The 22,765-nt window shown below is 41.9% G+C and overlaps 2 protein-coding genes across 5 annotated transcripts in view; one reads left to right on the top strand and one right to left on the bottom strand.

Annotated features, from left to right (window-relative positions):
- The window catches only part of QSER1 (glutamine and serine rich 1), a 75,830-nt gene extending 60,437 nt beyond the window's left edge, over positions 1-15,393 (bottom strand). For 2 of the 4 annotated variants that reach the window (XM_061201550.1, XM_061201551.1), the window contains exon 1: positions 14,847-15,393. In XM_061201550.1, coding sequence (XP_061057533.1) covers positions 14,847-15,034 — 188 coding nt within the window. In that variant the 5' untranslated portion in view covers positions 15,035-15,393. Of the gene's footprint in view, positions 1-12,980; positions 13,012-14,846 lie in introns of those variants that run through there. The other 2 variants (XM_061201554.1, XM_061201552.1) reach the window with 2 other exon arrangements.
- Positions 15,394-19,222: 3,829 nt separating this feature from the next.
- Positions 19,223-19,429, top strand: LOC133099510 (copper transport protein ATOX1-like). Its single transcript, XM_061203217.1, has one exon. It carries the CDS (start codon positions 19,223-19,225, stop codon positions 19,427-19,429), a length of 207 nt encoding a protein of 68 aa, XP_061059200.1.
- The last annotated feature ends 3,336 nt before the right edge of the window (positions 19,430-22,765 follow it).

Here is a 22,765-nt window from a genome sequence, read left to right as displayed (position 1 = left end):
TATTTTAGTTTAGTTTCTTCAATGCATCTTATTGTTTGTGGCTTAGTCTTTCCCTTACCAAATTAAATTTCTTCCTTGTTTGAGAAACTAGTAGAGCTGAATTTTTAGTCATCACAATTTTGTTCACTAATATTAACATGGTCTAGGATTTCTGGCATTAAGGAAGTCTTTCTAAAGATATACACTTATCACAATAATTCACACTTGTCAATAGTTTTGTAGACAAACATTTATACATCTTTGGTTTAATATAAGAACTTAATAAATAACATTTTAGAGGAAGGAAAAAGATTTTCAGGAGAATCAAAATCCAAAGCTTAATATTCATTTTGATACTCACTGTACTATTTCTTCTTTCCCTATACATTTTTTAAAATTAATTTTTATTGGAGTATGGTTGCTTTACAATGTTGTGTTAGCCTCCACTGCACAACAAAATGAATCAGCCATACACATATAGATATCCCCTCCCTTTTGGACTTCCCTCCCATTTACGTTACCACAGTGCACTAGGTGAGTTCCCTGTGCTATACAGCATGTTCCCATCAGTTGTCCATTTTATACATAGTATCAATAATGTGTATGTGTCAATCCCAGTCTCCCAATTCCTCCCACCCCACCCTTTTCCCCCTTGGTATCCATACATTTGTTCTCTACATCTGTGTCTCTATTTCTGCTTTGCAACTAAGATCATCTATACCATTTTTCTAGATTCCAAATAATATGCGTTATTATATGATATTTGCTTTTCTCTTTCTAACTTTACTCTGTATGACACTCTCTAGGTCCATCCACGTCTCTACAAATGACCCAATTTCATTCCTCTTTATGGCTGAGTAATATTCCATTATATATCCCCTATAAACTTTAAAAAAAATTTTTTTGTTGGAGTATAGTTGATTTACAATGTTGTGTTAGTTTCAGGTGTTCCCTATAAATTTTAATAAAAATTAATCAGAAATTTTCCAGATGCTCAAAAGGCTTTCCTAAGGAAATTTCCAGAAATCTATAAGCCCATTAACCAAAGACTTATAATAAAACCACTAGTATTTTATACAATTGTAATTGTATTATATTATTCATACTATTTTAAGATTGACTTCAGGGACTTCCCTGGTGGCGCAGTGGTTAAGAATCTGCCTGCCAACGCAGGGAACACGGGTTTGAACCCTGGTCCAGGAAGATCCCACATGCCGCAGAGCAACTAAGCCCGTGCACCACAACTATTGAGCCTGCACTCTAGAGCCGGCGAGCCACAACTACTGAGCCCGTGTGCCACAACTACTGAAGCCCACGTGCGTAGAGCCCATGCTCTGCAACAAGAGAAGCCACTGCAATGAGAAGCCCACGCACCGCAAAGAAGAGTAGCCCCCGCTCGCCGCAACTAGAGAAATCCTGCGCCCAGCAACAAAAACCCAACACAGGCAAAAAATAAAGAAATTTATTTTAAAAAAATTAATTATATATATTTTTTAAAAAAAGACTGACTTCAGATACCAAAGCAGGTAGAATATTTATAGATTGCCTTAAAATATCCTACATGTTGTGGTTATGTTAAAGAAATTTTTAAAGCCTTTATCTTTCGGAGACATACTATGGTTGAAAGAGGCACATACATGGCATGAAATTTGCTTTGAAATAAAACAAAGCAAATACAAAGTAGGGAGACAAAGCTGGTAGGGACATATATGAAACAAGACTGACCATGTGCTGAAACTGTCGAAGCTGGCTAATGGATACATAGGGATTCATTATACCAGTCTCTCTAAATGTGTTTGTTTTGAAATTTCCCATAATAAAAATGTTGCTGTTGTTTGTAGTAGAGAAAATCAACTTCTAAGTGGCTAATTCGTGTTCTAGATTTGTTGTTGGTCCACAACAAAGGTTAATGCAGAGGAAGAAATTATAATGAACATTAGAGAAAAGGTATGTATTTTGAAACAACAGTTAAAGAAGATTTCATAAAATGTTATTCAAGTGCCATAATTTACAAGCTGAAGTACCTTAAAATTTCTTAATAAACATGTCCGTTAAGCGTGAATAACAGAGATACTCATTCCAAAGTATATTTTAGGAGGAGGATGCTAAAATGTCCATAAAAAGGTGCACAATACATAAATGTTAATTAGCTGGTATACTATGTTAGCTGTTAATAGCAAGTTTGGAACCATCATCTTCTATGCCATATTAAAATACGGGAAGTTAAAGAGGATCATATTCAGCCCAAACTTGCTCTTGTTAAAAATGAAAAAATACAAAGATATTAACTAACAGCAAAAGACCATCTCTAGTTTTTGTTTTTTGAATAGCCACAGTTCTACTTAAATCCCATCCTTCCAAATGGTTCACTTTTATTTTGGCACTATACCACTAGACCTTTTGTGGCTCTGGCCAAATCAAACTCTGACTTCAATAGTTTACTGTTTAAGTGGGGATAGTATCAGCTGTTTTTCATTTTTGCAGTTTGCTCAATATGAGATATGTTTTAAAATGTTAAGCCATCTAATTTAAGCAGATCCAAGCAAAAGTACTTTAGCTTATCCACATTTTTGTGTTTGCCAAGCTTCATTGGGTCAGACAAATCTGGTCTCAAGTTATTTAAATAAGATCAGTGATCACACAGTAATGAGAATGATGGCATTAAATCATATGAAAATTTCCTTATTTTATGTTTAGTTATATCCCATAAATGCCTACAGGCTTACCAACATAGGTTAGGCTACATGGTCAGGATCCCTAAAGAACCTTAAACTTATGGAGGGCAAATTTAAACTCTGAAATATTAGATAATAAGTCAAAGCAGAATATACTCTAGTATTAAATATATTCTTTATTAAAATCAATATCTATTGAAGACTATTATGTGACATATATTGGGGAGGGGGAAGGTGGGAGGGGAGGACTAAGCAGCTCAAGTTAGATTGTTAAGAAACATCCAAGGGTTAATGGACAGGGACCGACAATAAACAAGAATAAAGAAATATTTACTATCAAGGACTGATAAGTGCTATGAAGAAACTTAAAGCATAGTACTAGGCAACACAATGATAAAGCAGGGTATTGATGGGGGCAGGGGTACTAAGGAGAGGCCTCTCTAACAATGTGACATTTTGAACTGAACGCAGTGAGGTAGAAAGCCATGTAGATAATCAGAGGGAAGAGTGGTCCTAGTAGAGGAAATAGCTCAAAGACCCCGAGATAAGAGCATTCCCGCTGCTGTTCAAGAAACAATGGAAAAATGGCATGTTTCACTCAGAGATAAAAGAGACAGAGGGCAAGGGAGAATCTGTGGTCATGATTCTAGAAAAAAATGAAAGAAAAATGAGTGGATATGCTAAAACCAGGTCCATGTCCTCCCATTTACCTCTTCACATTATATAATATCTTCACACATTTTCTAACACAGCTGGCACAATGATTAACAAATACTTACTACTGATCAAAAAGAAAAACTGATTGCAAAAAGGCCCAGGCTGGAAAAGGCCTAGCTAGATTGGCCCAAGTGAAAATTCAGAAACTGTGTGTTGGCAGCAGCCCGGTAACAAGTTATCTAGCAGGTTCCTAAAATTTAAAACCGCAGTAGCAGCAACAAAGCATAAACAGTTAACAAAGAAATAAGATTTTTTGTAAGCAAGTTTAGCAAAAGAGCAGGCAATATGTTTTTAAACAAAACCTGCAGTCTCATTTGAATCACTGGGAAAAAAAAATACTCTTATTGAAGATTACCACCATCAAATCTTTGTTCAAATATCACTATTTCAATTAGCCTGCTATTTAAATCTACAATGCCTCCCCCATCCACCTTCCATTCTTCGTAACCCTGAGTTTTCTCATATCACCTACCAACATACTAGATAATTCACAAAGTTATGTTTATTATTTATCATCTGTCTCACTCCACATACCCAGTTTAAATTCCACCAGGGCAGGGATTTTGGTTTTGTTCGCTGATGTATTCCAAGCTCCCAAAGCAGTGTTTAATATATGAGAGGTGCTCAGTAAACATCTCTAAAACTCCCATACCTTATGGCAACCATTCAAACTGGTGTAAGCCCATGTTCCCAAGTTTTCTCCAAAAACTTTTGGTCAAAGTATGCTCTGGGAAAACAATTCTAATTTTTAAAGTAACTGAGAAAGTACAACCTTCCAGCACAAACATTAACACCCAAGAGACCCAACATCTTTTTTCCCCCCAACACCCTTCTGAAAAGTCTCCCATCACGAATGCCTTTGACTTTTTTCATCTGCCAATTCTACTTCATTCTAAATCCCCACAGCCAAAAGTTTTCCCCGAGAGCCAGGACACCTTGACTAACAGTCTCTGAAGTCACACTTCATGGGTTCAAATCCTGCCTCTGCCACTGACTAGCAGTGACCTTGAACACGTAACAGCTCTCTGTTTCAGTTTCCTTGTCTGTGAACTGGCTAACAACACTACCCATCTCACAGAGTTGTGAGAATTAAGTGAGATAACGCATATAATATTAGACCAGTGCCTGGCACACGGCAGGCATTCAGGATCTGCTAGTTATCACTAACAGCTAAGGCTCCGGTCTCAGTCCTCTACCCTTCCTTCCCAGAAACCTTAACCTCTGAGATTCCACTGTTGTCTCTATACAAATGTCTATTCAGACTCCCTAAATTCGCCTTTCTGGTTTTGTCGGCTGAGGACAAATATTTCAAAGAATATACAAGTGTTATAAAAGAAAACTTGGTGGGGCTACTTAGATTTGGCAGTAAGGAAAGACCTTTATGAAGAGATGATTTTTAAGCAGAGATAATAATGGCAAAAAGAGGGTGATAAGATGACAAACAGCATCAGCATCACCTAAGAACTAGTTAGAAATGCAAATTATTGGGCTCTGCCTCAGACCTACTAATTCAGAAACTCTGGAGTCAGACCCAGCAACCTGTGTTTCAACAAGCCTGCTGGGTGATTCTGAAGGACTCTTAAATTTGACAACCACTGATCTAGGGTTAGATTGGGTCAGAGAAGGGAATTACCAGACTTGCTTTAGCCTTAGGACATCTGCACGTGCTCTTTCCTCACATTTCAGGGAAATGCTACTTCTTCAAGCAGGAAATTTTCTTGTTTGTGTACTTTCTGACTCCCACTCCCCGCAAGAAAGTAAACTCCACAACAACAGATGTTGTCTATCTTAATTACCATCGAATCCCCAATGCCTAGAAGAGGTACATGGAATATCTGTTGACCAAAATGAATGAACATGTTAGGTATTTTTCTTCACTGCATCATTCTCCAGTCACCAGAAAAAGGTCAACACTATTTCCCTTTTTCTTACTTTTTAACATGTACCCTTGTCAACAATCTCAGGCAATTTGATCTTTAATGTCTCTCACATCCATTCCTTCCTTTCTATATACCACCAGTCTCCTATCCCCTCTGTGATGATTAATTTTACGTGTCACCTTGATTGGCCATGGGAAGCCCAGATTAACCACTGTTTCCGGGTGTGTCTGTGAGAGTGTTTCTGGATGAGTTAGCATTTGAATCAGTGAAGTCAGTAAAATAGACTGCCCTCCCCAGTGTGGGCCAGCATCATCCAATCCATGGAGGGGCTGGAGGAATCTGTCCTCTTTTGCCTGTCTCTCAGTTTGAGCTGGGACACCTCATCTCATTTTCTCCCGCCCCTGGACTAGGATTTACATCATGAGCTCCCCTGGTTCTCAAGTCTTAGAACTCAGACTGAATTACACCACAGGCTTCCCTGGTTTCAAGGCTGCAGAGAGCAGACATATTTATATTATATATCCCCTATTGGTTGTGCTTCTCTGGAGAACCCTGATACCACCTCCCTCCTGTCTGGTCTGATGAATTGCCTCTCATTTGGTGTCCTGTTTTCTACCTCTGCCAATTTTAATCCATTCTGTACTTGACTGCCAAATTAATCTTATTAAAACACTTTTCTTGCTAATATCATCATCGTTGTCATCATCATCATCATCATTCTTCTCAAAAACCTGAATTTCAAAGCTCCCTACTGGGGCTTCCCTGGTGGCGCAGTGGTTGAGAGTCCGCCTGCCGGTGCAGGGGACACGGGTTCGAGCCCTGGTCCGGGAGGATCCCACATGCCGCGGAGCAATTAAGCCCGTGCACCACAACTGCTGAGCCTGCGCTCTGGAGCCCGCGAGCCACAACTACTGAGCCCGGGCGCCTAGAGGCCATGCTCCGCAACAAGAGAAGGCACCGCAATGAGAAGCCCATGCACAGCAAAGAAGACCCAATGCAGCCAAAAATACAATAAATAAATTTAAAAAAAAAAAAAAGCTCCCTACTGGGCTGTAGAGACTGAACTCCATGGCCTGTCATCAAAAGCCCTCCAGGGGCTTCCCTGGTGGTGCAGTGGTTAAGAATCCGCCTGCCAATGCAGGGGACATGGGTTCAAGCCCTGGTCCGGGAAGATCCCACATGCTGTGGAGCAACTAAGCCCATGCACCACAGCTACTGACCCTGCGCTCTAGAGCCTGCGAGCCACAACTACTGAAGCCGGCGAGCCTAGAGCCCGTGCTCTGCAACAAGAGAAGCTACCCAATGAGAAGCTTACACACCGCAACGAAGAGTAGCCCCTGCTCGCCGCAACTAGAGAAAGCCTGCGCTCAGCAACAAAGATTCAATGCAGCCAAAAATAAATAAATTAAATAAATTTTTTAAAAAAGCCCTCCAAAATCTAGTACTGGTACACTGTGCAAGAGTATTACTCTGGTGACCTCCCCAATGAAAAACACCTTTGTGTAGTCTCCCTCCCATAACTCTTCACCAGGCCCAGGACTGCTTTGACCAGCAGACTGCGACAGAAGTGATGCTGTGCCAGTTCAAGCACCAGCCCTAACTAGTCCAGCAGATTCCACTTCCTCCCTCTTTGGAACACCTGCTGTTGGAAGCTCCCTCTTTCTGCGAATACTTTATTCCATTTACTCAACGTTAACAGTAATTCAGATCAGTTTGTATGCAATACACCTGAAAAATGCTTCCTTGATCCCCTTGAACTCGATTATAATTTTTCCTTCGAAGCCCCCATTTTCATACTTCTTAAAAAGAAACAAATAGGGTTTCCCTGGTGGCACGGTGGTTGAGAATCTGCCTGCTAATGCAGGGGACACGGGTTCGAGCCCTGGTCTGGGAAGATCCCACATGCCGCGGAGCAACTAGGCCCGTGAGCCACAACTACTGAGCCTGCGCGTCTGGAGCCTGTGCTCCGCAACAAGAGAGGCCACGATAGTAAGAGGCCCGCGCACCGCGATGAAGAGTGGCCCCCGCTTGCCGCAACTAGAGAAAGCCCTCGCACAGAAACGAAGACCCAACACAGCCAAAAATAAAAATAAATAAATAAATTAAAAACAAACAAACAAATATTCTGCCTAGTACTATAGTTATTTCATTCATTCACTGAATGTTTAACGGGCACTTACAACGTGCCAGACATTGTTCTAAGTGCTGACAATATCACTAATATTCTATTTTTTAAAATTAATTAATTATTTATTTAAATTTTTGGCTGTGTTGGGTCTTCATTGCTGCGCGCCGGCTTTCTCTAGTTGCAACGAGCGGGGGCTACTCTTAATTGCGGTGCGCGGGCTTCTCATTGCAGTGGCTTCTCTTGTTGCGGAGCATGGGCTCTAGGTGCGCAGGCTTCAGTAGTTGTGGCACACGGGCTCAGTAGTTGTGGCTTGTGGGCTCTAGAGCGCAGGCTCAGTAGTTGTGGCGCGAGGGCTCAGCTGCTCCGCGGCATGTGGGATCTTCTGGGACCAGGGCTCGAAACCGTGTCCCCTGCATTGGCAGGTGGATTCTTAACCACTGCACCACCAGGGAAGTCCCAATACTGCTAATATTCTATACGCTATTCTATATGCTAGACACCATTCTAAACACTTTTCTGTGTTCTCATTTAATCTTCAAAAAAGCTTCCTCCTTTCACACAGGGAACTTCAGGCACAAGGAAATTAAGAAACTTGTTTAAGATCATACTGCAAGTGTTGGAGTCAAAATATAAACCCCCCCAAATTCTGACTTCAGAGCTTATGCTATCAACCATTTCTCTAAACTGCCTTCTACAGATATGAACAAGACAGCTTCCTGTTCTCATGGAACATGCATTCTACTAGTGGTGGTTAGTGGTATGGGGAAAGGGTAGTGATAAATGATACATATAAATCTATAAAATTACTTCAGAGAGTGATAATGCTATGAAGAAAATAAAACTCTGTGCTGTAATACAGTGACGAGAAGTTACTCTAGATAGGGCAGGCAGAGAAGGCCTTGCTGAGGAGGTAACATGTGGGAGAAGATCTAAATGTCCAGAAGAAGCAGCAAAGACCTGTAAAGGAAGTTCAGATAAAAAGAACAACTAGTGCAAAATTCCTAAGACACAAATAATCTTAACATGTTTCAGGAACAGAAATAAGGCTCATGTGGCTAAAGGATGGTGGTGGGAGTGGAATGATGAGGTTGGAGAATTAGCCAAGGCCTTGTAGGCCACGATAAGGACTTTGTATTTTCCTCTGAGTAACGCTAGGAGGTTTTAAGGAGGGTAATGACATTACCTGATTTATATTTTGAAATGTTAACTCTGGCTGTTGCATGTTTAATAAACTCTAGAAAGGCTAAAGTAGAAACAAGGAAAGCAAGAAACAAGGAGGCAACTGCAATTGTCCATGTGGGAAATTATATATATGGAGATCAAACCAACAGGATTTACTGAGGGAGTGGATATGAGAGGAAAGAAATGAATCATAGATGGCTCCAAACTCTTAGGCATGAGCTACAAAGTAAACGGTAGTATTATTTACTGAGGTAGGGAAGATTAAAGGAGGACTTGGTTGGGGGGTTAGGGTGGTAATCATGTTTTGGACATATTATGTTTGAAATACTTATTCAATATCCAAATGGAGATGACAGGAAGATACCTAGATATGAATCTAGAGATATAAATTTGAAAATCTTTTAATATATATGGCAACTCACCGAGGGTGAGTTGAAAGAGAAGAAAAAGGATGGAGCTCCAAGTGTCACTTGTTGAAGGGCACTCCAACATTTAGAAGCCAAGTAGAGAGGCAGCAAGTATATCATCCTGTCACCCTTCTGGATTACAAGTTTTGTTGTTGTTGTTTTTTTAATTGAAGTATAGTTGATGTACAATATTGTATTACACCTATATGTTACAGGTGTATAATATAGTGATTCACAATTTTTAAAGGTTACACTCCATCTATTGGATCACAAGTTCTTTCAGAGGCAGGACAGTGTCTCCTTCATCTTTATGGTACCCTGGAGAACTTAGCTTAGTAACAGAAACTCAGAGATGCTCAGTACATTCTAATGAGTGAATGAATGTTTGCCATTTGATTTCTCAAGCTTTCACTGAAGAAATATAATACTTGATAAAGGCAACAGTGCCTTGCATATAGTGGACACTCAAATATTTATTTAATGAATGAAAGAAAAATCCTGTACTGTGTTTTGCTATACACATTTTAGTACTCAAATTGTCCCAGAGAGCATGGCAAGGAAAGGTAGCAAGCAAGCAGCAGCCTACATCTCCATACTTCCAACCAATGACAGTCACAAATGCCCTAAACCCTTCATCCTGGTCCCTACTACAGGGTAGCGGGGGAAGATGGGGAATGGTACTAGAGACTGCAGCAAGGAAAAGAAGGGCTTTCAATTTCCACACTAAAGCAGAGTTCTGGCTTTCATGTCATAAGTATGTATTAAGCACCTATTATGTGCCAGACACTAGAGTAAGTACCAGGTATACAGCAGCAGGCAAAACAGATAGTGTCCTTCAAAGAACTTCCATTCTAAAGAGGAAGGTATCTATTACATAAATAGCATACAGGTATGTAGTTATATTTCTAAGAATTTTGTGGAAGCACAGTAAACATATACCATTACTCAAAATAACAAGGGGCCGAGGGTGGAAGGCAGGAGGTTTCTAACATGAAATACCTTAAGAAGTCAGGTTGGGAGGTAGGGAAGGGGTGAGAATTAGTTAGGTGGAGGTAACAGCATGTATCAGGGTTTTAAGGTAGAAAGGAATTTAGGATGATTCAAGGAATTTTAGACTGGCCAGTAAATGCAGGGCCATACACAGCACATTCCAGATTTTTTAAAACTTGACCTTAAGGTGTAGGAGTAGCAATGGAAAGGTTTCAAGCAAAGAAGCAACACTATCAAACTGGTAGATTTGTGTTTTTAAAAATCACTCTGAATGCTACGAAGAGAATGAATTGAAGGGGGGGGGAGGAAGAGGGAGGGACTGGGAATTTGGGGTTGGTAGATGCAAAATATTACATTTAGAATGGATAAACAATAAGGTCCTAGTGTAAAGCACAGGGAACTATATCCAATCCATATTTTAAAAAAGAATATATATATATATATGTGTAGAACTGAGTGACTTTGCTGTACAGCAGAGATTGCCACAACTTTGTAAATCAACTCGACTTCAATCAAAAAATAAAGAATAAAAAAATAAAACAATGAATTGAAGGAAGGAAAGAAAAGGTTTAAGATTACTTAGTTATCCAAGTGAAAAATAATGGCTTGGATCTGGGTGGAGCAGTAGAAACAGACAGTAGACAATTTCAAGATATATTTAAGAGATAAAAAAAAAAAATAGCAAGGCTTGGTGACTGAGCACACACAACTCTCAGGTTCTGGCCTGAGCAGCTAGGTGGACAGAGGTGTGACTTACTGAGAAAGGATTCACTAGACAAGCAGAGGTGGGGTGGATGCGGAAAGCATGAGTTCATCACTAATGATTCTCGCTATACACCCAAGTAAAAGCTCAAAGAGGTAGATGGATATGCGATTAGGTGCTCAGAAGAGGTCTGGGCTTTAGACACATATATGGGCATCTCCAGAGATGGTATTTAAAGTAACGGGCATGGATGTGATATCCTCAGGAGAAAGCACAGAATGGACAAGAAATCCTATCAATCCCAAGCCCCAAGGAAACAACATGTGAAGATTAGAAGAGTAAGAACTAGTGAAGAACAGGAAAAAGCAGTGGGCCAGAAAGGAGGAAAACCAGAATATACAGTGCTATGGAAGTGAAAGGAAGCATGTTTCAATTAGGAAAACAAACGGACAATGGTGATAAAGAACACTGAAATAAGGATATTAATGACGGTTAGGTTTCCAGGCCAGTTACAAAAGGTCATTAACACATTACATAGGTAGATTACAGCATCAGACTATCTTACCATGATGTAGTGCAGTACAGTAATGAAACATGCAGGCTTTAGATCCACAATGCCCAGGTTTAAATCCCAGCTCCACTACTTACTTGCTATGTGGGTCTAAGTTTATTAATGTCACTATGCCTCAGTTTCCAATTCTTAAAAGAGAAGGTAAAAATAATACCTACCTCAAAAGACTATTGTGAGGATTAAATAAACTAGTGTGGGTGTTTATCACTTAAAACAGTAGCTAGCACAAATAAGTTGTCAGTAAATGATAGCTACTATTACTTACAACATTGTTTTTATGGGAAAATACTTTCTGAACAACAGAAGTTTATAACCTTTCACTAATTTGGGATTGTCTCTACTCCTTATAAATTGTGATCTTACAGGTCTCATTACAAAAGCCTTGAGGGAAACGTTAGATTTAAAACTTACTCAAAAAGTCCTCAATATAGTAGCTGACCATTTTTAGAGAAGCTAATCATTGTTTTCTTTTACGGAAGGGTACCTCTCACACTCACTGCACATTCATACTATAATCAGAAGGAACTTATATATTAGGAAATTCTAAAAATTGGTGGCCAAAAAAAAAAGGCTGTTTCAAGTCAAAAAGGCAAAAAACAAATATAATTCTATTTTAAAACAAAATATTTCCATTTAGTCACTTTCTGGTGTGATTAAACACAACATCTATCATCACCATGATGAAACAGTCTGTCTCTTCCTGTTCTGTACAAGATATAAATGTCAGGGAGAGAAAAGGCGCAGGTCTGTAGCTTCCTGATGATAATCTTATTTCCAAAAGCATGGAAAGGTATTTATAGTATCCAAACTAGCGCCACAAAGAGTATTTCCAACCACATGGTGATAGGCAAAGGTATGCTCATTTGGTCCCTGAAACTGAGAAGATCCCAAATAAATGGAGATTTATCAATATATGACCAGGTCCTATCTCTGAACTTCCCATATACGTACCAAGCACTATTTTAGAAACACACAGAAATCTCTCTATACACTCTATTTAAGGTATCAATAAAATGCTTGAGTTTTCCCATTAGCACTTTATTTTTCAATTGTTAAAACAATGGAAATACCTAATATCTTATGGAGCTGTTATACCAAAAAATTGTTTACTATGCTGTTTCCTATCAACTGATGAAAATGTTTCATTTCAGGACCAAGTAAAGACATAAGGTAGGATGTAAGATCCCATGTCAGTAACAACTGAATGTCATTACCATCTGTTAGCTTCTGAATATGTTACTGGAAACAAGGTGACAGGCTAACTCCTTACGGATAAGTTTCCATACTACATCATCACAACTAGTATTCATTTCCACCTTCAAGAAAAACTGCCAAAAGGGGGAACAAAAATATTCAACTGATACACGAATTATGAAACAGCTTTTTAAAATGTTACAAAAATATGAATAGGCTCCTGAAAGCACAGAATACTTAAAGGGCATATTTCAGATTCAGTATTTTTTATAGAACTGAAATGAGAGAGCACATCACAGTTTGAGGAATAAAATGAGGTACAATTAAGAAGTGTGTGTAGCCCTGTACAGATGGCCTGATCCTAACACAAGATGTTAACAAAGCAAGTTGATGGGGGAGGGGGAAAGCCTGCATTTTCTATGCTATAATTTAGCTAACTCCACCCCCAAAATATATTTTAAGAGGGGAGGGGCTTAGCATTTAAGAATCAGTAATTTCCAATAAACAGAAAATAAATCCCTTTTAGATTATGTGTTCCAAATAAATCTACTTACTGTTTTCAAATGTGTTTGGGAAGTCATTCTTTGTTACTTTGATAAATAACATTTGGAAAATATGACAAGTAGATTTTAGTTTCTTGACTCAGAAGTATTCTGCTAAAAGAAATAACAGAAATAACTAGATAGCATTTGTTTCATGTACCTAATAAAACAGTTGTCATTTAAAACATAAAATATGCTGCACAAATACCTATCACTGCTGTTCCCTGAAGAGAAAGTAATTTTAATTTGTAAATTATGGTATTTGATGAAAGATATTTGAAAAATGATAGTCAAATTACCACCAAAAAAAACCCACAAAAAAACAAAAAAAGGGAAAAGTGCCATACATTTTTCATAAAACTCCTTAAAATGTCTTAACTGTATATAATACAAAGTTATGACTATTTCTGAAAAGTCTCAGCATTTAATTATTTAGCTCCAAATTGGCACATCACATTATTATTTTTTTAACCCCATCTCTTTTAAACAAAGGACCTAAAATTTTCTAAGAAAGCGTACTTCCCTTTTCTTGAACAAATTTTTTCTCATTCTCTCACAATCACCCCAAGGTACTATCTAAGACAAAGACCAGCTACTCTTCGCACATATTTTCCAAATCATGAACGTGGAACTTTTATGAAAACAAAGAAGATAACCTAGAATACTGTAATATATAAAGTAAAAAAAAAAAAAAGTTCACTTCTGTTGTGACAATAATAAAGAAATCTGATGAGATCATAAAACCACGAAGCTTCCTGTTGGTAGCTGAGGATGAAGTCATTAGCAACCCAGGATTCCCTGGTCCTTGTAATCAGAAGCTGCACCTACCAGATTCTTCATTGTTCGGCAGAGGTGTCTTTAAAACACCCCGCTCCCGAATGGTCCAAACCAAACCACGCCTTCCAGTTATCATTCAAATGGACCGTTTCACGTTTCACAGTGTGGCACTACTACACATTTCCCGCGAGCTTAAATATCTAGTAAGAGTCAACATTTTAGATTCCCTTGGTCATGCTGGAGCAAAGATGAACTCTTGAACCCCACGCTACATAATGAACCGGGGCTTCAGAAACCGAGATGGAGAAGCATGCTTCTGTTCTTCAACCTTTATGGCCTTCACCGACCGCCCCTCACCTCCAATTTCTTCCCAACTTTAGTCACCCCAAGGCAAAGAGAGATTCCATACTTCCTGCTGTTGTTAAAAGAGGAGGACACCCAAGAGTAACTTTGAACGCGTATACGAGAAATAGCTTCATCTTGGCCACCACTGAAAACATATGTCACCCAACCACGGCGCAGCGTTCGCGCCCCAACGGGCCCCCTGCTAGGGCCCACGCCCCCCGGGTTCTCCCGCAGCACAGCCCTCCCGGGTCCCCCAATGTCAGGGACGCGGCCCCGCGCCTCTTCCTCTCCCGCCTCCCCCACCCTCACACTCAACGCCGGGGCCCCCAAGACCACATTGTCGGTTCCAATACAATGGAATGTCACTGCCCCGAACCCCTCGGCGCCCCCCTCGTACCCCCGGAACCAGTCCCGAGTCTCCCTGATCGCCGAGTTCAGCCACGAACCCAAACTTCACCATGTGAGAGCCCGGACCCGGGAGGTGAGGGGGACCCACGACTCCCGCCCAACCCTCCCGTTTACCCACGGTCCCCGACCAGCCCTGGCTGCGAGTCCCGCACTGGGCGCCCGCACCCACCCCGAGACCACCCCACAGGAGTCATCAGCCGTCTCTCCCGGCCAGGGCTAGGGCGAGGAGACGAGCGGAGGGCTCCCAGCCGGCCCGGACCCCTGGGCGGGGCTGCACAGGGGCGAAGGCCCCAAACGCATCCCTGGCCTTTCCTGGCTCACCACGACCCCGCCGCCCACCCTCCCTACCTGGCCTTGAGGCTGGGGCTGCTGCCGCTGCTGCAGCTGCTGCTGGAGGCGGCGGCGGCGGCCGCGGCTCGGGGTTCGTAGGCCCAGGCGGGGGCGGGGGGTTGTGCGGTGGCGTTGGCGGGGGCGGCGGGGGGTGCGGGCGGCGGCGGCGGGTCGGCGAAGCCGGAGGTCGCGTAGTTCCTGTCCATCGTGGGGGTTGCGTAGGGAGGGCGGGCAGCAGCGGGGGCTCCTCTAGGGCCCAGCGAGAGGGGGGCGGGAGGGGCGGGAGGGGGCGGGGGGAGGAAGAGGAGGAGGAGGAGGAGGCGGCGGCGGCGGAGGGAGCTGGCCCCTTCACATGGCCCCGGCGGGCGGACGGGCGAAGGGCGCACTGGCCGGTCTGTGTCGGGGGAACCCGGGCCGCGGTGCGCGGCGAGGCCCCAGCTGGGCGTCAGGGAAGCCGCGGCATCTGCGGCCGGGACTCACGGCAGCGGCGGCGGCGACGGTCGCTGCGCCCCATGTTGGTGGATTTCCCAGGATGCACCTCCCGCCCCCCTCCGCCCCGCGGCCTCGCCCCGCCTCCCCTCGGCGCCCCGCGCCCGCGGCTCGCGGGCCAGGCGGGCAGCCCGTGAGGCCTCCGCCGCCACCGCCGCCTCTGGAAGGCCAGCCGGGGCGGAGAAGGCTTGAGGCCTGTCCGGCCCAGCCGGCTCCGGGAACGCGGAGGGGCGCCTGCCAGCCCTAGCCCAACGGGCGGCGGACTTCCCGCCCTCGTCTGCTCCAAGGGGAGCTGTCCGCGCTCGCCGCGCCCCGCGTGGGAAGGGGCCGCGCCTGCCGTTAGTCCTCGCGAGGGAGGGGAAGTTGAACGGAAACCCAGCGCAGGGTGCTGCAGAGGGGGAGGCTTGTCAGCGCTTTGCCTGCAGTTCGTTATTTGACCCTTCTAGTTATTTTGAGCGACTCAAATACTCAGTTCCCACATCGCGATTCCTTTCTCTGCGCCTCGTCCCAAACCAGAAACAGCTGAGCGGGCTGTTTTACAGTTCCGTTTACTCCCTTCCTGCCCAAAGCTTGGTGGGCTAGAGGACCCTTTTCCTGCTGTTAGGGGAGATTTACATTCAAAGAGATTCCAATTCAAACGTATTATTTGCCAATCCTCGTTGAAGGACTTTTCCCAGGGGCTCTTATTAACTGTCCCCACCCCCTCCTTGGGGATTTTTCTCATTCTGGGTTTCAGAATCGTCTGTCCCAAGATAAATACTGCCTCTTCATTGATTAATGCAGCTACCATCTGGATGACTTTAATTACCATAAATTTAAACTCACTGTGCACACGTTGTGTTGGACTTTTTGTTTGAGACTTGGAACTTCAGCAGGACTCTACCCAGACATTTCCGGTCAGACCTCCAAGCTGTTTGGTGGGGAGTAAATTAAAGATTATTTGCGGTTCTTCTAGTGTGTGTCAGAGCTGTGTTTCTTTAGTAACTCACGAGTAGTAAAACTTAGGGATCATAGAAATCATCATTTGGTCCTTAAGGCATAAAGTAAAAGTTCAAAAAAACCGTAAAGTTTATTGACCACCACCCTTAAAAAATCAATACAGGTTTAACACCTATTTATGTGCTTAGCAGAGAAATCTATCCCTCAAGATAAGCCTGACATAAAGGTTAAGCAAATCAGACAGGCATAGTAGAAGTAATAAATTTGATACATTATCTCACCATTTAAAAAGCAGTTTAAACTTCGGTAATACCTGGTATTGGATCTGCTATTCCTTCTGAGATTAATTTTGTTCTGGGAGATTCTGTTTTTCTCCTGGCGCCTACATCCTTTTGTTCCTATTCATTCCTTTTTGTAAGTCTTTCGGCACCTGTGATGCTTGGAGTCTGGTCCGGGGTGGGGAAGCAAGGAAGTGAGTAGTCGTTATTTACAAATGAATTCAAATGTGTGGACACAAGTGACTTTGCCAATTTTATGTTAATCCCAGTATGCATTTACTGAGGGTATCTTTGAAAAGTGGTTTTCTTTGGGGAAGGAATTTGCCAAATAATATGAGATCCTGCAGAGAAGTAACATAAATCTTCCTTACAACATTTACTTTTCTTATTGCAGACTGGAGATCTGTAATCTAAATAAAACAAAAAAATTTTTTTCACTACTAACTATTCATTTATAAGTATTTTTGTGAGCACTAAAGTTTTGTCTGTATGGAAGGTGTAGGAAGTGGAGTGGCATGCTATAAATGTTTTATGGCACTTAGTTTGATACCCACAACTGGTACTCAGAATGAGTTATGCAGGCAATACCGAACAAGTGGCAATAAAACCTTTATAGTCCCTCACACCATTATGTAGTTTATGTCACATAAATCAGAGAAAAGATATTAAGGGGAAATTTTAGTATTTTATTTATTTATTTATTTAACAGTAAATTTTATTTTTATTTTTTTATTGGGGTATAGTTTTACAATGTTGCGTTAGTTTCTACTGTACAGCGAAGTAGTGAGTATTTTATAAATAATATTACTCTGTCACCATATATGATGTTCCTTTGCCCATTAAGTGAAATTTCCCTAGTTTACCCTAAGTCAATGCAAGTATATTTCCAATGTTACAACATGTCTACAAAATAACATCATAAAATCTTTTTGGTAAAATTGATGGCATTATCTGAAGAATGTTTCTTCCCTACTGAAAATATACTCCCAACACTGCAAACTTTTCATGTTCTCTTTCAAATAATCCCCAACCACGCTGTTTAAGTCTGATCTAGACCGCCTCAAAAGTCTACAGTGAGCTTTGTTGTTCTTGTTTTAAGTAAAAATGTTCATTCCAGTCTTTGCCTGTGGAACTTAAGATCCAGGTCAACTGTTATGTCTTCCATGACATTTCCCCAACTTTCCAAGGCAAAACCAATTGCTTCCTTTTCAATTGCTCTATGGTGCTTATTATATTTATTATATTTAACACCATCTTGTTGCATTGCAATTCATTGTGTATTTGCCCCTTTCCCTCACAGATCATGAGTTCCTTAAAGGCAGGAGTTGTGTTTAATTCATCCTTGTATCCTCAGTACTTACCACTACTCCTGACATTATATTAGGCTCTAAATACATATTTATTGAATGAATAAATACAAATACTATTTTTTAAATACCCATTCAGAAATTCCATTTAATCATTTACATACTCCTTTCTAGAAACAAACAAACAAAGATAATTTGGTTGCAAGATGAATTGGGACCCTCCACTTAAAAGAGTCTTTCCTCCTCCCCCACTCTCATCTTCACTTCCTTCTGAGTTTATTGACTAGAAGTTAGTGATGCCTTAGAAAATGTCCATGAACACTCTCCCCGCATTTCCCAACCTTCCTTCCATCCCATTAGAAAATCACTGAGTATTTCAACTGGTAGGAAGCTTGGAGTAGTTCATCACCCTCATTCTGTTGTTGATGAAACTGAAGCCCAGGGTTCAGCTTGTTTTAAGGTGATAGAGGCAATCAGTTGGGGGAGGGAGTAATGGAGCTCTATCTATCTCCACTGAGGCAGCCTTGTTTATTAGCTTGTGGGGAAATGCAGAGTTTAGGGTTAACTGATGAGAAATGTAGTCAGTAACTCTATATATTCCAATGTTACAAATAGACCAACCATTAATTAGAAAGATACAAGAAGGTCAAGTTTTGTGGGAAGTGGGTTGATTAAGGGAGGGGGCCTTAATTTTCCATTTTTCCTTTCTCTTCTGGCATTGGGAGGGGGAACTATAAGCCCTGTCTTTGCCAGGGGAGAACTCATTTCAGTCTCTTAGGTCAACATCAGAAATTAAATTAAAACATCAGAAATTAAATTAAAACATCAGAAATGAAGTAAGTCCCACTATCATTTTCTCTGAGGCTTGACCATACCAATCATATTTGGCTGCTCTCTCTGTTGCCTATCATACCCTCCAGGGTGACAGCAATGGAGTCAGAAGAGCTGCATTTAAGCCTGCTTCTTTGGAAGCCACAGGTGTCACTGAAAGACAGTGATGAGTCACATTCCTCCCAGTGAGGAGAACTTCAAGAAACATACTTGATCATCAATTTTGTATGTAGAGGAAGGGTCTAACTACAGATATGGATGATCTCTTGAACTCTGGTGACTGGCTTAGCTGATAGGGGTCTGGAAGAAGCCAGGTTGAATGACCAGAGACCAAGAGGTCTGGGGATAAAGCACAGTTTAAGTATGAGCTGGAAAGACAGGGGTGTGGCCTGATCATGAAGTCTATCATTGAGTGATATCTTGTATCTCCCTGAATAGATTACAGGAAATTTACACTTGTTTCTGTGGATGATAGCTCTTCTCATCAGAATAACCAATATGCAGAGCGGGGGGAGGCGTCACCAACGCCACTGCCATCACTTCCTCAGTCATGCCAAAGCACGAGTTCTCTGTGGACATGACCTGTGAAGGCTGCTCTAATGCAGTCACTCAGGTTCTCAATGAGCTGGGAGGAGTTCAGTTTGACATTGACCTGCCCAACAAGAAGGTCTGCATCAACTCTGAGCACAGCGTGGACACTCTGCTGGAGACCCTGGGGAAAACAGGAAAGGCTGTTTCCTACCGTGGCTACAAGTAGTGAGGGCCTGGGCCTCCAGGCTGCACGATGGACCAACGTAGACACAACTCTGATCCTCTCCTGCCTTCCAGACAGATCTAAGACCTGGCAATCCTGCTCAGTGATGGGAGTTCCTGCAGAGACCTTCACTTGCCCTGCTCCTCTGTAGCTTCCCTGCAATAAAGTCCAGCTGCTTTTGCTGGGGGAGGTGGGTGGGCAAGAATAACCAATATGTATCGAATACATATGTGCTAGGTCCTGTGCTATGGGCTTTGCATGGTTTATCTCATTTAATCTTCAAAATATCCTTACAATGTGGGTGTTGGTCACTATTATTTCCATTTTATAGGAAATTGAGGCTTAATGACATTAACTGCCCAAATCATATAAACTAATATAAATTGTTAAGAGTGCAAGTGGAGCTTCAAACCAGCTATGTTTGACTCCAGAACCCAATAGGCTTGTTTAAAGTGCTACTGCCAGGTATCTCCACTAAAGAGTTGCTATGTTTTCTTTTATAATTAATGAATGTTTTGTGGGTACTTTAAGACTGTAAACTCCTGAAGCATCATTCCTTCACCACTGGTTTTAGTACCTGTATTAGTTTCCTGTGGCTGCAGCAACAAATTATCACAAACTGGGTGGCTTAAAACCATAGAAATTTATTGTCTCAAAATTCTGGAGGACAGAAGCCCAAAATCAAGATGTCTGCAGGGCTCTGTGTGCTCCCTCTGGAGGCTCTAGGGGAGAATTCTTCCTTGCCTCTTCCAGCTTTTGGCGGCATTCCTTGGATCGGCTACCTCACTCCAGTTTCTGCCTCTGTCTTCACATTGCCTTCTCCTCCAGGTATCTTTCTCATCTGTCCTTTATAAGAACACTTGTCACTGGATTTAGAGTCCCCCCGGGTAATCCAGGATGATCTCATCTCAAGATCCTTAACTTAATGACATCTGCAAAGACCCTTTTTCCAAATAAGGTCTTATTCACATGTTCTATGGATTAGGAGATGGACACGGCTTTTGGGGAACCACAAATCAGCTCACTACAGCATATCCACTGATGATTCTTGATGAAATCAATTATTATTATGGTTGCCAAATTGTAATTTTTGTAACTCCATCCTTTCTTCTATAATAATTAGTTATCATTCTTCTACAAGAAGGAACTTTTCTTTATCTCCTATTTATCTACCTATCTATCTATTTATTTCAGTATAGATTCATGAATTTTTTTATTCAATGGATTTGTGCAGTATAGAAATAACTTAGCAGGTTCAGGTTGTCCAAACCCTGTGTATTCCAGAGAAAGGTTTGGCCCTTGCCAGGCTCCAGGGCCATAACTTCTAAGCACTTGGAATATCCTGCCTATTAAGAGTGGTTTTGTTTACCTGAGGCCTTGGACCACACTAGATAGCTATGCTAACAATGTGATTTATGGTGGGGGCTTTGGACCACACAGCATCAGCTTGACCGCTGGAGGGGTTAGAGAATTAAGGTCAGCCACCAGGGAGTCAGCCATGCCTATGTGATCAACCTCCCAAAAAAAAAAAAAAACCCTGGACACCAAGGCTCAGGTGAGCTTCCCTGGTTGGCAACACATCATGTGATGAATGTCCACAGGACTCCACTGGGAGAACACAACTTCAAGCTGCACCTGGTCTCCCTTAGACTCTACACTCTGTGCCTTTTTCCATTATTGATTTTAATCTGTATCCTTTCATTGCAACAAACTGTAACCATCAGTATAACAACTTGACTGCCTTGTGAGTTCTTACAGCAAATCATTGAATACAGGGTGGTCTTGGGAGTCCTTGAACACAGGATTATAGTCTGTTACCACATTTATTTATTTTGATGTTCAAATAGTGCCATATTTGGCCCAATACCCAAACAATTACTTTAGTATACTTCCTCACAATAAGGAGCCATGTGAATCTCTTAAACAGGGAGTAAATGATCAAAGCTATGGACAACATTCCCTTGCCCTTCCTAAAGTCCCACCCCATTCCACATCTTCAGCCTGGATGGAACATCAGTGTATCAACATGAGAAGTACAGTGCCTTCATAGGTTTACACACGTACATACCACCACCACCACCAACAACAACAACAAAAAGAAAATAAAACAATATTCCACTACTTTGGACAGTCCTATTATACTCCTGTTCTGGTTGTTTGCAAACACAACTTGGGCAAATATCTTCCAGAGGTTTTGCTGCTGGAGGATTGAACCTCAAACCAAGGGTGGTAGAGCATGTGTTCTCAAGCCTCCAGTTTCTCATCTATGGCCTAAGAGTAGGGCACTAAAGCATGCTCTGCCTGAGCAGAAATCCCCCTGCATAGCTGGTTTATATCCTCTCCCTTCTCTTGTTGCTTCTCTGTTCCCTTTATCACAAAGCCCCAGATATGGTGGTGGTAAAGGAAGCTTGTTGGGAGAGATCTAGACTTCACCTAATTGTCGTGCATGTTAATGTTAGTATATGTATATTAACTACTAAGCGTATCATTACCTGGTATCAGATTCAATTTTGTCAAATGGGATTTCTCCGTTACTCAAGATCCAGATATAGTAGGCTCAAACATCATGTGGAAGTCCAAAACCCTCTAACAATTTTCTGCAAAGTCTAGGGAAACTTATAGTCTCTTGCTCAACATGTCTTCAAGTTTCTTCTGCTTCCATGAGTTGTTTCTCTGTTCAAGGGAGAAATTGAAATTCAGTTTCTTTATAGAGTTACGCACACACACACTCTACTCATAGAGAACATTTTTGAAAGTAACAAAGTAAGCACAGACTATTCATTATACTAGTTTTATTATTTTTATGCATACTCATTTTTTTTGCTACTCATGTAACGTGGCTGCTTGCTCACAACGTTAAAAACTCAGAGGAAGCATTGGTCATGACATGTTGTAGCAGACTCCTCTGGCGCCCACATCACATCCCTTGGCTCACCTCTGAGACAGTGCTGACTTACCTTGTGTGCATAGCAGCCTACCCCAAGACCCTGCCATGCATCTTTCTGCATTCTGCTTTCTTGGGCATCACTGGAGCTCCCCAGAATGCAGGGGAGTTTGTATTTCCCCATCAGGAGAAATCCTCAATCAATGGAGAATGGATGTCCAGCCTCCCAGCTTCCAGGTGGGCTGTTATGGGAGGCATTTTTCATCCTTCTCAGAGAGTGGTCCTTATAGAAGTGAGCCCCTGCTGCCGACAACAGCAACTTTGATAATATACCCTTTGGTTTGTTCTCCTGTCCTGCCTTTCTCCCTTCACTGTCATTCTTGCTCCCTCCCAATTAAACTACCTGCGCCCAAATTGTTCTGCTTTTGGGAGAACATGTCTTATACTATTGTTTG

The sequence above is a fragment of the Eubalaena glacialis genome, chromosome 10 (genome assembly GCF_028564815.1).
Source record: "Eubalaena glacialis isolate mEubGla1 chromosome 10, mEubGla1.1.hap2.+ XY, whole genome shotgun sequence".
Lineage (NCBI taxonomy): Eukaryota > Metazoa > Chordata > Mammalia > Artiodactyla > Balaenidae > Eubalaena > Eubalaena glacialis.
The sequence above is the reverse complement of the archived record's forward strand: the minus strand, read 5'-3'. Positions and strand labels throughout refer to the sequence as shown.

Coding starts and splice junctions, on each gene's coding strand:
- LOC133099510 (XM_061203217.1), top strand. CDS start 19,223: ATGCCAAAGCACGAGTTCTCTGTGGACATGACCTGTGAAGGCTGCTCT.